The 17,392-nt window shown below is 32.3% G+C and overlaps 1 protein-coding gene across 1 annotated transcript in view; it reads right to left on the minus strand.

The window, feature by feature from the left end:
* Positions 1-418: 418 nt before the first annotated feature.
* The window catches only part of LOC133179446 (uncharacterized), a 31,254-nt gene continuing 14,280 nt past the window's right edge, over positions 419-17,392 (minus strand). The window contains exons 6-8 of the mRNA XM_061314201.1: positions 9,209-9,409; positions 913-1,017; positions 419-748 (exon numbers count right to left, since the gene is read on the minus strand). Coding sequence (XP_061170185.1) covers positions 680-748; positions 913-1,017; positions 9,209-9,409 — 375 coding nt within the window. The 3' untranslated portion in view covers positions 419-679. The remainder of the gene's footprint in view (positions 749-912; positions 1,018-9,208; positions 9,410-17,392) is intronic.

Here is a 17,392-nt window from a genome sequence, read left to right on the forward strand (position 1 = left end):
GCTTGAGTACCTCTTACGTTGCGTTTGACAGTGTATATTTGTTAAGCATCTGCCATGAATTTTTGACAACAGCTCTTCCGAATTGCTTGATATTAGCATAAATCAGGGTTGGAGAAGGAAGAGATGCTAAATTCTTTCAAAGAGTAATAACATTTATTTAACATAGATATTCAATTTGAAATACGTTCATTGTACCTGATGAAGGGAAATTTAGAACTTGAAGCTTCAATGAATTTTTGGAGACGTTCCTTTGTTGAAATTGGTCTAGATGTTCTTGAGAAGAAGACAAAAATGTGAAAAGTTTACAGACGAACGGCGGCAAAATGTGATCAAAAAAGCTTACTTGAGTATTCGGCTCAGGTAAGCTTATAATATATAAAAGCAAAGTACTGTACACATTTTAAAAAGGTTTTTCCTTAAATATATATATTGAATTAAGTTGCTAACAAAACACAAATTAAAAACGATTAAGCATCAGGAATGCATTGCACGATACATTCTTACTTCTTTAAATAAAATACAAGTAACCTTACATGTACAATGCAACTGGATACGTCAATTATTAGCACACTGATAATATTGTATAGAATATGTAAGTCAGCAACTGACAACAATACGATCATTTAAACTGAAAAGAATGTTATATGCATGTCTACTGATATATTCCACTCTTTTAATGTCAAGCCTTATTACATGTATCTTCGTTCCTTTTCCTTAATAAACGCACGTTATAACAGATTGTAAAGATCTGAAAAAAAATATGCTAAGATGTTACATTTAAAAAAATTGTTTATCTATTAAAGTTCAAATATTTTGTATTTAAAATGCAAAGATAACGAACAGTATTAAATGTCATAGAGAAACATTTATGACGTCAGAGCAATGGTCGAGTTTATTAGAGTTTATACATACCATTATAACTAATGCTGCCCCCCCTAGACCAAGAACAACATTTATTTTATTTCTTCTTCTTGTCCTCAATTTTTCTAATTCTTCAAAGACGTAACGAAAGCATCCCTGTTCAAAACATATTTAAAATGTATGAAATAAAACCTGTAAGTACACTGTAAAAAATGTGTTTAGATGATAGACACATTTCTAAACACATTCTTGTCACACTTTTTTTAATGCGTTTAAATTTTAAACATGTTGAATTTCAATACGCGTAATGGAAAGTGTTTTAAACCTAAATACATACAAGTTTAGAGTTTAAACACAATTCTAAACACTTAGATTCGCGTTTAGAAGCTAAACACTTCAATGTTTTAAACAGGGATCTGCAAGAAAAACCAAAAATATAACAGGTGTGTCAGTTTCAAGTTTTATTTACTTCTAAATATCATATTAAAATGATAAAAAAGGCCTAACACACAGTAAAGTGTTCTCACGCAGTCACGGAATCATTGTTCGGTGGAATTCCTTTTACTTGTGAATGGTTTCCATTGTTTGTCACAAAGTCTTTTAGAAGTTTTGACATATAAAACTATCTGGCGTCTAAAGAGTTAGTAACATCCAAGTTGTTGAATTGTCTGCATTTTGTACCAGTAGCACAATACAAAGTAAATATATATGTAAAAGACTCCAGCTATGGTGTGCTTCTTGCAGTGTGATGCAATACGGATCACTATTTCAAATCCGCCGTGATGTAAACAAAGCAGCAGGTTATCTGGATAATCTTGAAGGTATTTTCTACGGCAGTATAATTCACATTCATTACCAGAAATGAATTTTGTTCTTTCTCTCGGCTGTCCAATTAAGTTAACCTGTAAGAAAGGACGTACGTTGCATAAGTAACAGTATGACGTGCTGCTCACTGAACATGCTAAAGTTTTACATTAATTACTAAGCATATAAAAAAAATGTTTAAATAAATATTATTGCAACTATAGATTCAATATTTACTCTCATTAATGAATACATGATATGACACCGAAAGACATCCTTGATATGAAGTGCAATGTTATTTACTTTGCTCATATTGTTTTTTTTTATATATATAAACAAAAGCATACATACCCTATTGCAATAACAATGAGCCTTTCACATGTTTTTTCACGATTTCTGCGGTGGTTGGCACTCAAATTATCATCAGCTTTCTTAAAAACATCGTTTACTGTTTTGTTGTGATTTTCTTTGTTTCGACAACCGCGCTTATTAACGTTCAAATATGTATCATTTCCGGGAAGATAACTCTGCACTTGACCGAATTTAAAACAAAAAACATGTTCAATATCTAAACGCGTATAGATTTTAAATACATTTAGACATAAGTGTTTTGTTTTTAAACACAGTATCAAACACGTTTAGATCTAAACACGTAATGGAAGTGTTTATTTCCTAAGCACATTTTTTACAGTGTAAGGATAAACAACATAAAAACAGAATGCTACAGTCCAAATTATTCTTTACTGGTAGTGCTTTCAGCCATGTTGGCTCTTCTTATACATATGTATATATCTATATCTATATCTCTCTCTATATATATATATATATATATATATATATATATATATATATATATATATATACACTGTATATATATATATATAATTGAGAATTTTTCAGGACGCCCTCTCCCTTTTCAGGACATGGGAATGGTAAGACGGTCATTAGAAAACAAAACAAATGAAAATGTAAAAGGTAGGATAACGAACAGTGATCGATCTAAAATGATAATAATTAAACACTTCAAATAAACTCTATTTGTTTACAGTTTTGTATTTTGATGCTCGGTGTTGAAAGGTATTTGAAATGAATTAGGAGCGCTGCGATACACGTGTGATTGCTTAAAACTGACCATCACCACGGTTAACGCTCATTACTTGACCTAGGGTAATGCGTTAACTGTTACTAAAAACGAATTTTTCAATGAGTGCCAAGCACTCTTTTTATCTCAAAATAAAGCTTCCATCTGTCCTTATAATCATAAAAGAATTTACTCTTGGGGCAAGTTAAAAAAATGACTGGATACATATTCATGACCTGCACGATAAATACAAGCAATATGAATAAATATCTATGACTCAGCATATGTCGTTTGATGTTGAATAAATACCTGCCAAATATCTCTTTGATATCTAAATCGCAGTTATGCCTAAAGAAAACGTTAAAAATGTCCGGAGTGCAACGCTTTTTAGTGACATTTTAAAAATTACATTTTTCGAAGGTCTTTGAAATAAATAGTAATAGTTTATGTTGGAAATAAAAAAGTTCATGATAAAATTCAATCTGTATACTATTGAAACTGTAGTAACTTTTGTTTGACCAAGTTATGGTCATGACTGATGCTGAACAAAAAAGTGTTTTACCATGTCAGAAGAAATGTTATGTTTCCAAAACTTGAATTTAAAAATCCGTGTTACAATTAAGTCAAAAGAGAAGTGTTAAACAGACACTGATCAACCATTTAAAAATTAAAAATGTCATATAAATCACAAGCAGCATTAATGAGAGTTAAGTACTTGTGTATATCTATTTATGTCAGGAGTTCAACATTCGATATTTTGCTCCTCAATATGGAAACACTTTTATCAGTATACGATTGTTTACTTTCTATTTTGGAAAAGAAACACACAAAGAACAATTATACCAAATAAATCTATCAATTACATTATCTACATGTATCTGTGTTTCCAATTCATATTTCTACTGTCAGAAGTGCAACAAGTATTTTAAAGATTCAAGTTCAACGATGAAATGACTAGTACTGTTAATCACTTTTAACAAAGAACTCTACTTTCGCGTAATTACGCGAGATTGTGTGCTCGCGAAAATTTCATTCTGGCGTATATTTGTATTCCTAAAGATTATATAGAACAATGACCACAATTCGTGAATATTCTGTCTCGCTAACAAAGAGTCAATTTCTGTCTCGCAAAAAAAAGATGTCGCGAAAATTTAGTGATCTACAGAATTCAAACTAATAAAGTATTCTTTGATCTACAAGGATCTATTTGAATAAATTAGTATTTAGTTATTGACAGTTTTAATATTGACATTTGTCTCTTTATCACATTTATCAATCCAGATGTATTTTTATCTTTTCTTTTATTTTTTTTTTAAAGAAAAAAATCACAAATTGGAAAATTTTCATAAATTCAAGTAATTCCGCCACATCTTCACTGAAACAACAGAACACATTCTGATGTAAATTATGCTTTACAATTCTACTTTAAAGACTCGCGTGCTCTTGGTCAGGAGTGTAACAAAAATGTTTGAATTATTATCGATGATCAAGTATGAATAATTAAGAAATAATTGATGAGTTGAATGTTTCTGGTTGACCTCAATTTCAATCATTTACAGTGTTTCTCATTTGAAGTAAATATCCTACATGTATAACCAATAATTTTAAATATTCATTTGTATCTTCAACCAGTTTTATGACATTAATAGAAAATAATTCAAGAAGACATAAATTAGTCAATTTAAACAATTTTAAGCATTTTAACCATGAAGTAATGGGATTATGAATATTGCACATTTTCGTTACAACTTGATATTGACTACTTCATGTATTTTTGTGTTCTATGTTGTACTTTTAAAATTTACTGCAGGCACTAGTGCATCAGAGCTATTTGTAATTTTCAGTGACTTTTATCTCTCTTTTCTAAAAAATAAATTAAAGAAAATGTTTGATATTATTTGTATTTTTAATTTGCTGTAATTGATAAATATCAAAACAACGAACTTCTTACGCATATAAACTTTGAATGAGTTATTGTGTGTTGTATTTTTAAAATACTGTTTTATTTATATAAAACCCATGTCAGATGCCAGGATTGCAACGAAAAAAGGTGAAGAGAATCAGTTTAAAATCTTGTAATTTTGTAAGAAAAACTCGTGTATCAAAATTCTTTTTTTGGCTTATATTTGAAAAAAAAAATGGAAAAAAATAGACAAAAAGTAACTTTTTGAGAATTTATTTTATATTTAATTTTCGTATCAAAACTTTTCAAACCAAAATTAAGACAATTAATGTAAAATAACAATCAAAATACCTATTTTCTTTTTACATATACTAGAGAAGAAACTCAGTCGAGGTTTAGATCTAATCATTTTAATCCCTGACAAAAGTCTGAAGAATAAAAAACTATAATTTATTTTGATTAAATATTTTAGACAGTCTTTTAGGAAAAGAAAATATTAAGAAGACGAACAGTGACCAAGCTCAAAAGTCCATTGAAGCAATAGAAATTGGGAGCAGAGCAAACACGGACCTCATGCCATAAAACTTAGATGAGCTCACTTTTGATCTCAGTCTCACTTTTTTGCTATATGTTCCTTTTGGAAAAGTGAGACTGAAATCAAAAGTGAGCTCGTCTAAGTTTTATGGCCCCGGAGCCTGAAAACATAAGAGGTGGTATTTTATTTAATTAAATTCAATCAGTATTTAATTATGTAAAGTCAAATTATATAACTGTATTGGACATCAGGCAGGGCCTATATAAGTCATCCCCAAGAAGGTCAAGGTTACAAATGATAAGAATTGACAATGGTATAAAAATGCTGAAATATTGTTCATAATAACTTATACTAATTTGAGGTGCCATGGAAGACTAAGCATCTCCTGTCATCCGGTCACACCCGCCGTGTAGTAATCTTTCTTTTTTAGACGAAGTTCTAATAATAATAATTTTGAAACCTTTTTGCAGTTTTTTTATTATTACATATTCACTTCAGAATTTGAACTGGAAACTTGTACACACACACACACACACACACACACACACACACACACACACACACACACACACATATATATATATATATATATATATATATATATATATATATATATATATATATATATATATATTTATATATATATATATATATATTTATATATATATATATATATATTTATATATATATATATATATATATATATATATATATATATATAAATATATATATATATATATATATATATTTGTGTGTGTGTGTGTGTGTGTTATGGTAAGTTGATTTCTAAATAAAAATTCAATTTGTAAGGGAAATTTTTAGTATTTTAAATATATTAGCTCAGTAACAAGCCAAAAATAAGTAATAATTTCAAAATGTGCACAAATATAAATTTTGCAGGATCAGACCATCTTTAGAATAATGTTTACTTGCCCCCTCCCGATTCAAGATAAAATCAATTGAAAGGTAGTAGGGTGGAAATTTTATTGTACTAAACAAAATATGAATATGAGGTTAAAATACTTATTAAGGGGATAACAAAATTTCGGAATGAAAAAAAAATGTTTCCTAGAGGTTAAAAAAAGTTTTGAGTCGGGCCGGTTTTAGTCAGTCTGTCAGGGAAAGGCTAACGAAATTTTTTTTAAAAGATGGCCTCATTAGTTTTAACCTACTCTCGGGGTCTTGAATTCAACAAACTTGTTGATGCTTGTAGTTAAATATTATTAATCATGGCCTCGGTTGTTATTGAGAAGATTTTCATACATTTTTTTTCAATATATATTTATTTCTTTATTAAACTTGAATACCCTATTGTGACCCCATTTCACCCCATGGGTCAGAGTTGAGCAAACTTGAATCTGAAATATGTCCGGAACTTTCTACATATTAAGTTTTATCTTTTCTTCCGCAGTGATTCTTAAGAAGATTTATTTTTAAATGAGCCCACGAAATTTTCACCATTTCCATATTATTTCCCGTGAAATACGGCATAGCCCATTACTTGACAAAACGTTTATTTCCTTCATTTTGAAATATTTTAATTGCATGTGATTGGGGAAAAAAAATCAATTTAACACTTTTTTTTCTCCAAGTCTACGGCCTGCAGCGCAATAATGTAGATCCTTCAACTTTTGATGAGAAAGGAAGGGGGGGGGGGCTCAGATAAAAAAAAAAAATTGGTGAGCGCTTCTTTATTGCACTTACATTTTATGTACATGTACGTATTTGAAATACTTTTTTTTCAAACATACTGTTACTCATAAAACACAAAGGTATGTGTAAAAAGGTAAAATTAAATGGTGTTATAAAAAATGTGAAAAGTGTCAAAAGGATTGTATTTTAAAAAATTATTTTTGTCTTCTTCAATGTATTTTTATGTATAACAAACACACAGGAATAAAATGTATTTCACACATTTTATTTTTAAGGAGGATATGACAATTTTGGAAAAGGCGACTTTTTTCATCATAACATTGTACTTAGTATATCGGCTTAATGGTCAGGAGCTTCGGAGAAGATTTTCAAAGAAATAATGCATTTTCACTATACAATCAATAAAGCCCCCAACCTCCTACAGAATCCCTCACCCTGGGGCCACAAATTTCACAATTTTGGAAGAGGCACCCTTGATAATCATAACCATGCACCTAGTTTATCTTCTTTATACACAGGGGGAAAAAGAAGATCTAGAACCCCGCCCTTACACCAGAACCCCTGACCCAGGGGCCATGAAATTCACAATTTTGGAAGAGGCAACCTTTCTCATCATAAATATGCATTTAGTTTGTTTGCATAATACCCAGGAGCAGAGGAGAAGATTTTTAAGAAATAATGCATTTTCACTATATATTCAACAGATCCCAAACCTAGCACCATAACCCCTGACCCGGGGCCATGAATTTCACATTTTTGGTAGAGGGTTCAATGCTTATTACAATCATGCCAATAGTTTGACTGCTTGATATCCAGGAGTAAAGAAGAAGACTTTCAAAGATTGCATTAATTTTAGTGGCTTTGGCCCAACCCCTCAGGCCCCAGGGGGACAGGGACCATGAAGTTCACGATTCTTTTTCCCCTTCACCCATAGATGCTATATGCCAAAATTGGTTGAAATTGGTTCAAAGGTTTCAGAGAAGAAGCTGAAAATGTTCAAATGTTAACGGACGACGCACATCGCACGTACGGATGAAAATAGATAGCATTAGGTCACCTGAGTGACTCGGGTGACCTAAAAAGAATCAAAGAAATGAGCTCTTAAGATATCAAAGATAACATAAGATAATATAACAAATTTAATTCTAGGAATATATGCATCAGTGGGATGATTATTACTATGAAATCATTGAAATAATGCACAGAAAGAGATACACACAAGAATACATTTCAAAAACCTATAAAAGGTATATGTTACAGTAAATATGTGTAATCAGGAATTTCATGTATTTCCTGAATTTTAGGAAATACATGAAATTCTTATTCTGCTTAGGAAATACGTGTATTTACTGTTTTTAGTTAGGAAATACATGTATTTCCTGAAATTTTCAATACTTTTTCACGTATTTACTGACTGTGATACAGACGCACAGTTTATTCAATATTTACCATACCAACTTAAAGTTAAACCCAATGAGTAGAGTTCAAACATTTGTTGTACTAACTTAATTATTTGCTAAAAAATACATTAAGGAGGAATGCTACACCAAATTTTTTATGAATGTTTAAGACATCACCTTTAATATATTGTTTTAGCTTTGAATAGTTCTGAGTTATTTAACTGAATTTTTTCATTTTGTATTTTTCAGAGAAAATCATGTTTAAAAAAATTGTTTTATTGCGAATTAGATACTTCAGAAGTTTTTTTTTTGGTAATGACTGTAAAATAATACATGTCAAGAAGAGGCGAGAAAACATTTTGAATTTTATTTTATTTATTAATTAAAATAAAATACGTTATTTGTGAATATTTTTTTAAACCTACAGATAGAATCATGAATTAGATGTGTCAAGGTGACACGAATGCCCTGGATTTTCTGGAACCGGTTGTCTGTACCACAACATACTTTAACTGTGTAAAATTGTCATCAAATAAATAAAAAAGTTAATTTCATAAATATATTTTTATTTAAAAAACTAAAATTACTTACTGACTTTTCTTCACATGTTTTATGAGGTACTCACACCATGTTACTATGCATTTATTACCAGCGAATTTGAAACCGGTAAGCACCTTATTTACAAATTAAACAATTTAATCTATTTTGTCTATTCAGTAATTACATGTATTTCCTAAACCAGCCATTAAATACATGCTTTTACTGAACAGTTTAGGAAATATATGAAATTCCTGATTTCACATATTTACTGTAACATATACATCAGGCGAATTTCTACCTCAAATTCAGTGTTCTTATGCTAAAAAAATTTCTATTCTAATTCTATATAATGTGTCTTCTACTTGACAACCCCCCCCCCCCCCCTCTCACACACACACAAAAGAATTTTCATGAAATTCATGAAACCGTACCGTTTCATAATAAGAGGTGCTACTAACAGAGGAGTGACAACCACTTCTAGCTGAGCTGAAGTCAGATGTCGTGGAGTATTTACAGCATGTCTTTGGAATCTGAGAATTGGTCTGTTGACAGGAGCCTGATGTTGTACACCACGGAGTATTATCAAAGTCGTTTGTTGTACCAAATACAGCGTCCACTGCACAGCAACGGTGCTGAAAAAATTTTTAAAATGAACAATAGGATTTAATAAAAAAAATTATCAAAAAACAACAAAGAATAATTATTGTTATTTTACATGTAATCATCTCAGCCTAATACAGTCTCAACCGCCCAACAATGGTGCTGTGAACAATAAAAAGTGTTTGATAGTATTTATTCAGGTGAAGCCACGTCCAGAGAGCACAAAATTTTTTATCTGTTTTGAGTAGAAAAGCTTCAGTAATTTTGCTACATATTCAATTGAACTGTCAAAGGGACGAAAAAATCACAAGAAAGAAGAAAACATGCGCTTTATTAATTTACATTTGTAAGTACACATACACACACCATTATATCTATATCTATCTATCTATCTATCTATCTATCTATCTATCTATATATATATATATATATATATATATATATATATATATATATATATATATATATATATATATATATCTGTATGTGTGTGTGTGTGTTACTTTATATACTTGTGAACAGTAATAAAAAAATAGGGTAGGGTAATTTAAAAATCTTCTCAAAAACCACTGGACCAGAAAAGATGAAATGTAGAAGAAAGCTTCCTGAAGTAGTGTAGACTCTAAATTGTTCAGATCATGGTCCCAGAGGTTAGGTTGGGTCACAACAGGGAATCAAAGTTTAATATTGAAATAATTATATAGAAAAAAATCTTCTCAAGAACAACTAGACCAGAAAAGATTACATTTAGGTGAAAGCTACCTGAAGTATTGTTAATTCCAAATTGTTCAGATCGTAGTCCCCGTGGGTAGGATGGGGCCAACATTTTATGTTGAAATATATAGGAAAAATCATTTAAAATCTTCTTCTGAATATAACTGCTTAAGCTGAAAAGTTGAAATTCATCTGAAAATATAATGAGGTAGTATGGATTGTAAATTGTTCGGATCATGGCCCCATGGATAAGGGTGGGACCACAAAAGGCGATGAAAGTTTTTACATTGAAATATAGAGGCAAATATGCTTTAACGCCTCTTCTTAAGAACAGCAAAGCCATGCTGAATCTAGGTGGAAACATTCTCTGGTAGAGTAGATTCATTTTTGTTCAAATCACTACCCCTATGTTTAAGTTGGGTCACAAAATGCAATCAAAATTTAAAATACCAATACATGACATTGTGTATTTGGAAAAAAATCTTATAATGCAGAACAGCAGGGTAAAGTGTCACAGTTGACCGTTTTGGCCCATGAGCCTTTTGTGTAAAATCTCATTAAACCTGCTTTTATAGACTTTATTTGAAATTTGTTAAAACTTTTAATGCATTGGATATCAGTATATTTTTTGAGTTATTTAATTTTAAGGATTCAAAAGATATCTGTACATGTATGTATAATTTGTCTACATTCTAGACTTCTTAACTTTCATTATCATTATCTCAATATTTGCAATAAGGGTACACAAATCTTGTCGCCAGTAAAATTACAGCCTTCGACAATATTCACGAACAGACGACATATGTGCAGTTAAGGGAGGTACATATTGTCGCCGTCGACAATATATGTCGGACGACAACATGTATCGTCACAATCGAGCTGCATGAAATAGCATACGAGACATGTCTATGTGATTTACAAACCAATTGCATTCACAGAACTACAAAATGACAAATCCGACAATATGTGCAGTGAGGGTGGGCACATAATGTCACCGGCAAAAATACGCACGTTTTACTCTTTAGTCAGCTACAATATGTACATATGTCATGCAGTCAGGCAAGCTTTTTGAAAAGCTATTACATGTACATATGTACAAGTAATAGCTTTTCAAAAAGCTTGCCTGACTAAATCAATCAATATCTATCGAACGTATAAGCAAGAGAAGTGCTATATGTCCCCGTCATCAAGGAGCGACATATTTGCGATACTTCACTTCACAAGATGTACAATTGACTTTCTCAAATGCCATAACCAAATATTACAGATTAACGAATATAAGACATGTCACTGTTTGGTCCTTTATTATTAGTTAGCCCACGGGCTGATTTGTTGCGTTGGGATGAAACTGCTGGTGCGCTTGCGTGATTGGAATTCTGGGAAAAATAGTTTGACGAGTCGTTCTAAAGAGATTCTTAATACTCTCTTACAGAAGGCGTGCTTCTTCATGCACCCTCTCTGGTCAGTGATAGATTGATGAGACGGCCTTTTTTATAGACTGGTCTGTTCTCCGTCGTTTTTGACGACGAAATTAATTGTGAACAGAGTTGTCTTGAAGTGTTTGAGACAAAAATGCTTCAATGGTGCTCTAGGACGCAAAGTATGTGGCCTGTACAGTTTATAGCTAGAGCAAAACAAGATACAGTAACTGATTAACCTCCCTCCCCCCCCCCCCCCCAAACTCACTTGGGATGATGGTCTAACCACATATTATGAATAAGTTGAAGATAAATCTTTATTTACAGTTTTACTTTTTAATCGATTTCAGAACCTTTCTCATTCCTTCTATAATAACGTGTCTTTTATGAATGAAAACCAGTACAGATCATGATGTCTTCCTCATTTTGCCAATTCTTTACTTAGAACCTTACGTGAGTGAAACCCATTTCTATATCCGGGTACTGGCCTACACGCTTGTCGCTGTATTAAAAGGAAACTCTTTCATATTTCATATTGTGTCGCATAAAAATTAACAATTGGTTTGCAGCCGATTTTTTACGCTTGTGTCAATATGTTTCTTGTTGTGTAATATTGAATGAGAAGAGGAAAATAGACTGAATCAAGAAGGGATGTCCCATTAACCAGGTGGAGGGAGTTGTTTATGATTGGACTAATCCACTAATGGGATAATCGGGCAATTGCAAACTGTATTTCCTCACAAAAAAATACTATAGTTAACTATAGTTTACTATAGTTAACTATAGTAAAACAAAGCGTCAAAGTTATCACTAAAGTAAATCAAAGTTTTCAAAGTGATCACTATAGTGTCATAGTGATCACTTTAGTTAATCAAAGTTTTCAAAGTGATCACTATAGTCTCATAGTTATCACTATAGCAAATCAAAGTTTTCAAAGTTTACACCATAGTAAATCAAAGTTATCACTATAGTGAATCAAAGTGTCAAAGTTATCACTACAGTAAATCAAAGTTTTTATAGTGTCAAAATCATCACTATAGTTAACTATAGTTAATTATAGTAAACTATAGTTAACTTTAGTAATTTTTTGTTAGGGTTGTTAAATTGCAGGTAACAAATTCCGATGTAAAACAGCTTGCACAAAATCTAGCTCATTTTAAGTATGCTCGCTTAGTTTCCGACCAATTGATCCTTATACTGCCTGACGCTCGTGGCGTCAGGCAATAACGAGAACATGTACCGTTGCAAGGTACCGTACCTTAAGAAGTCGCTTTAACATCAGGGGTGGATCTACATTTTTTTAAAAGAGGGGGTAATTAAGGCAAATATGGGAGGAAGACGTGCATTTTTGGGCGAAGTCACTCGGGGATCATCCAGTTAATCTGTACTCCCATACCCATATACTGATAAAATATAAGTTTTTTTTTTAGATCTTACCGAAAAATGTCAAAGCGACATCTATACTCTGTGCCACCAAGCGTTTATCACCACTTTTTGCAACATATCTCAAAATGTATAAAAACCTTGGCCTTTAACCTAGGTTCGATCGATAGATCATTTTTTTACCCAAACTTCCTGCATTTATTTGATCCCTCGAGTTCAACCGGTGTATTGACACGGCGGCAAATTTGAAGTCTACGGGGATTTAGCATTGGCAAAATGGACGTCACTTCGGAAGGGGATCGATCAATTCGTGGATTTCTATTCTTTGCCGTCATTGACGTAATGACGTAATACACTTTCGGAAATGCTCTGTACTTAAGGTCGTCCGGAAAAGCATACCGCCCGAGACTTACCAAGCACTAATACACAAAATTAATTAGCGACAAAATACGACATACCTTGCATATCAATAGACTGAAGAGGATTAAAAGAGCTAAACACTGCTGAAAGTAAACAGTAAATTGGATCAATGTGCAAAGTCCGAATTTTCTCTTCGCCCAGGCGTTGCTTTAAGAGCTCGCAGTGACGAGCGGCGCGAAGCGCCGCTTGCTATTAGAATGGCAGTCATTCTGGGATTCATTCGATTCAGCTATTCTTAGCAACATCACGTTAACTGAAGTACAAAAGTTTAATTATTTAAAGTCTTTAGTAGAAGGAGAAGCATCAAACACCATTGCAGGATTTGCCCTAACATATACAAATTACAACAGAGCGATTGAACTTCTACATGAAAGGTTTGGACAAAAACACAAGATAGTTCAGTCCTACATGCAAGCACATTTAGATCTACTCGCTTCTAAGAATAATCTCACAAGCCTGCGTCATTTTCATGATCAAGTGGAGATATATGTCAGGGGACTAGAATCCTTTGGTCAAGCTCAGGATACATATGGTTCACTTTTTGTACCCATTATCTAAACAAATTACCCAGTGAATTGCGCAAAAATTTGGCACGTGAACATGGCTCTACTGATTGGTTGCTAGGTGACTTGAGGAATAGTCTTTACAGGGAACTGGACATATTAAAAGCTGGAACTCACATTGACGCAATAGAACCAAGCGCAACAGCTTCCTTTTATATGCACTCAAAGTCCAGTAATGAGCAACTTCAACGCAACTTCAGTCCTAGGAAATCTCAGGTATGCTGTGCATTTTGCAAGGAGTCACATTATTCAAATGATTGTACAAAATACAATAATAACAATGACCGCATGAGAATTGTCAAACGAGACAAGTTATGCTTTAACTGTTTAGGCAGGCATCGTGTTGCAGATTGTCAATCTAAATCTAATTGTAAAATTTGCAAAAAAAAAAAAAAAAAAAAACCGTCACCACACAAGTTTGTACCCCTTCATTTCTTAAACAAAAATAAAGCATACCATAGGACAATCAGCGTTATAAATCGTCTCAAAATGGAACCCAAAATGCTTATCAAATATGGGGAAATAATTGCTGAACAGGAAGGACGCGGATTCATAGAAAAGATAGACAGCGAACTTCCAACAAATCGGAAAGTTCACTTCATACCACATTTCCCAGTAAAAAGGATTCAGTTACAACTCCTATAAGGATAGTATACGATTGTAGCTGTAGCTGTCATGAAACATCTAATGCTGCATCGATCTCTGAATGATTGTTTGATGATCATCCCACCACAATTAAATGATATTGCTTCAATATTACTGAGATTTCGTCTCAACAAATATGCAGTGACAACAGACATCGAAAAAGCATTTTTAAACATATGATTAGAAGAGAAGACCGAAATGTTACAAGTTTCTTCTGTTTGACGAATCTATAAATCCTAATGGACAGTTAGTGAACTAGAGATTTAAATCTGTCTTATTTGGAGCTACTTGTTCTCCATTCATTTTAAATGCTGTTCTGATGAAGCATTTAAAGGAGAATGCATCTACATGGACACAAAAGTTAACAGAAAACCTTTATGTTGACAACATTATTTCAAGTTTTCCAACAGAAAATGAATTAATTTCATTCTACAACTGCACTCGTACTTCGTTTCCGAAAGCTGGAGTTAACCTTCGATCATGGGGTTCAAACAATGAAATCCTAAAAGAACATGCTAAGGATGGAAAGTAAGACAAAGATAGTATTGTCAAAGTATTAGGAATGAAATGGAATTTTATAGAGGATACTATAACCTTTGCTAAACAAGAGATAGCCAACACAAAGAAAGACAGTATAAAAAAGTTAGAAGTGCTGAAACAATCTTCAAAAATATATTATCCTTTAGGATATATTAGCCCAATAACAGTCAGGGAAAAGAATTGTGGAAAAAAAAATAGACTGGGATCAAAAACTGCCACAGGAATTAGCTGACAAGTAGATTGCAATTGCACAGAACACAGAAAACGCTACCTCCTTGGAAATACCTCGTATGTGTATCCATGAAAACCTAACAGACACGATTGTACACATATTCAGTGATGCGAGCATCAAGGCCTACAGAGCATGCGCATACATTGTTTCAGGAGACCAAATTTCACTAATTATGGCCAAAAACAGAGTTGCCCCATTAAAAAAACTTACAATACCTAAACTGAAATTAATGGGAGCATTACTTGGACCTAGATTAGTAGAATTCATCAAGAAAAACATCCAGTTTTTAGAAGCAGTCTTATGGACAGACAGTCAAATTGTCTTGAGCTGCTTGGAAACAACAAAAACTTTGGGTACATTTGTGAGGAACAGAATACAAGAAATCAAGAAGTTAACTGATCAGTACAAATGGAGGTACTGTCCAACAACCTCAAATCCTGCTGATATTTTTTCTCGTGGTACTGATTTTGACAAATTTAGGAAGAACGAATTGTGGTCAAAAGGACCAACTTGGATTACTGACACAAACAAGTGGCCCATATATGACAAAAATGAAAGTTATATTCTTGCAAACATCTGAGGAATGTGGATACCAGGAGGAATTCACAAGAAAAGAGAAATGTAAAGCCTGGCGTCAGTGAACAAAGAATTTCGGAAATTAACATTTCAAAGTTTAACAATTACAAAAAATTGTTGAATGTTACCTCTTATGTCCTAAGATTTAAACAAAACTGTTAAAAAAAACAACAAAGTTACAGGTCCACTGACTGTCTCAGAAATTGAACAAAGCTCACTGATATGGATTAAAAACACTCAAAAGGAAAACTGTCCAGATATTTTTGGATATTTTTATATAGAATTACAAAAAGCTGGAAAATCTAAACTTTGTCTATCAAAACAATCTATACTTATAAATTAATAAATTTTGCACATAAACTCCGAAACGGATGCACCAGAGTTTTTACTTACTCCTCTAAGAATACACTAGATACAATATGATGTCCGTAAACTATATTTAAATTTCACTCGCATTGTAAGTATCGTACATTAAATTAAAAGTCTACTTTTATTTTCTATAAACAGCCAGGAAATAGCAAAAACGTGAGTACGGTGGCGTTTCCGGTTGGCGGATCTAAGTTTCTAACAATTTTCAATGAAACTGACAACAAGCAATCGATTATATATTTCATAAAACGTCATCACTGAATTATTCAATCAATACTTGATCTGAATGCCATAAAAGAAATAAGTTGTGATAACCAATTAAAAAGGGAAATGTGCAAATTTTTTTTGCCATTCACCGATCTCAATATTGACGGAAGCTTCTAGAACATCATATAGCATCGAGCCCGATGTTAAAAAGAAAAAAAAGAGACGATTATAGCTGCAGGAACATAGAAAAAGCTTATGTGTGAATGGTCATAGAAATAATGGTAAATCACTGATAACACTATAAGTTGTGAATATATTTATATATCGAAAGACTATTACATATATGTAGTAGGTTTTCCAAATTAATTTATCGGTAAAATGTGTATATATTCCTCACTGAGAGCATCGTGGCAACGAACCCGAAGTACAATTTCTACTTCTAATAAAATTGCTTACATGAAAAGAGAAAATTAATGAATAACATATTGCTCAAATACAATTAAAGCTGTAAAATTTTGTGCTTTAATCAATACATTTCATTTTTTTTTCTGAATAGAGTCTTTTGTATCAAATACTCGGCCTATCCATAAGGTGTTAAAAGCTAATTTTTACACAGGTACTTCCGTCTTTGTGTATATACATGTATGTACCTTATTGACATGTAAAAAAGGTAAAGTACATTTTTTACATATCAATAAGGCACATATATATTTATAAACCAAGACCCAAGTACCTGTGAATTTTTAACCCCCCCCCCCCAAAAAAAAATCAATTTATCAGTAGAATGTGCATATTCGCTGCTTTTATCCTTGACGGAAATGAAATAAGAGCATCTGAAGTACAATATCCATAACATAGTATAACAGGTTTCACAATAAATATCAATTAATGAAATCGTTATTTTTTTCAAGTTTTTACAAAAAGGGGTTTGGGGGGGGGGGGGTTGGA

The sequence above is a fragment of the Saccostrea echinata genome, unplaced genomic scaffold (genome assembly GCF_033153115.1).
Source record: "Saccostrea echinata isolate AGI-Se365-2 ecotype Australia unplaced genomic scaffold, CSIRO_AGI_Sech_v1 ptg000004l, whole genome shotgun sequence".
Taxonomy (NCBI): domain Eukaryota; kingdom Metazoa; phylum Mollusca; class Bivalvia; order Ostreida; family Ostreidae; genus Saccostrea; species Saccostrea echinata.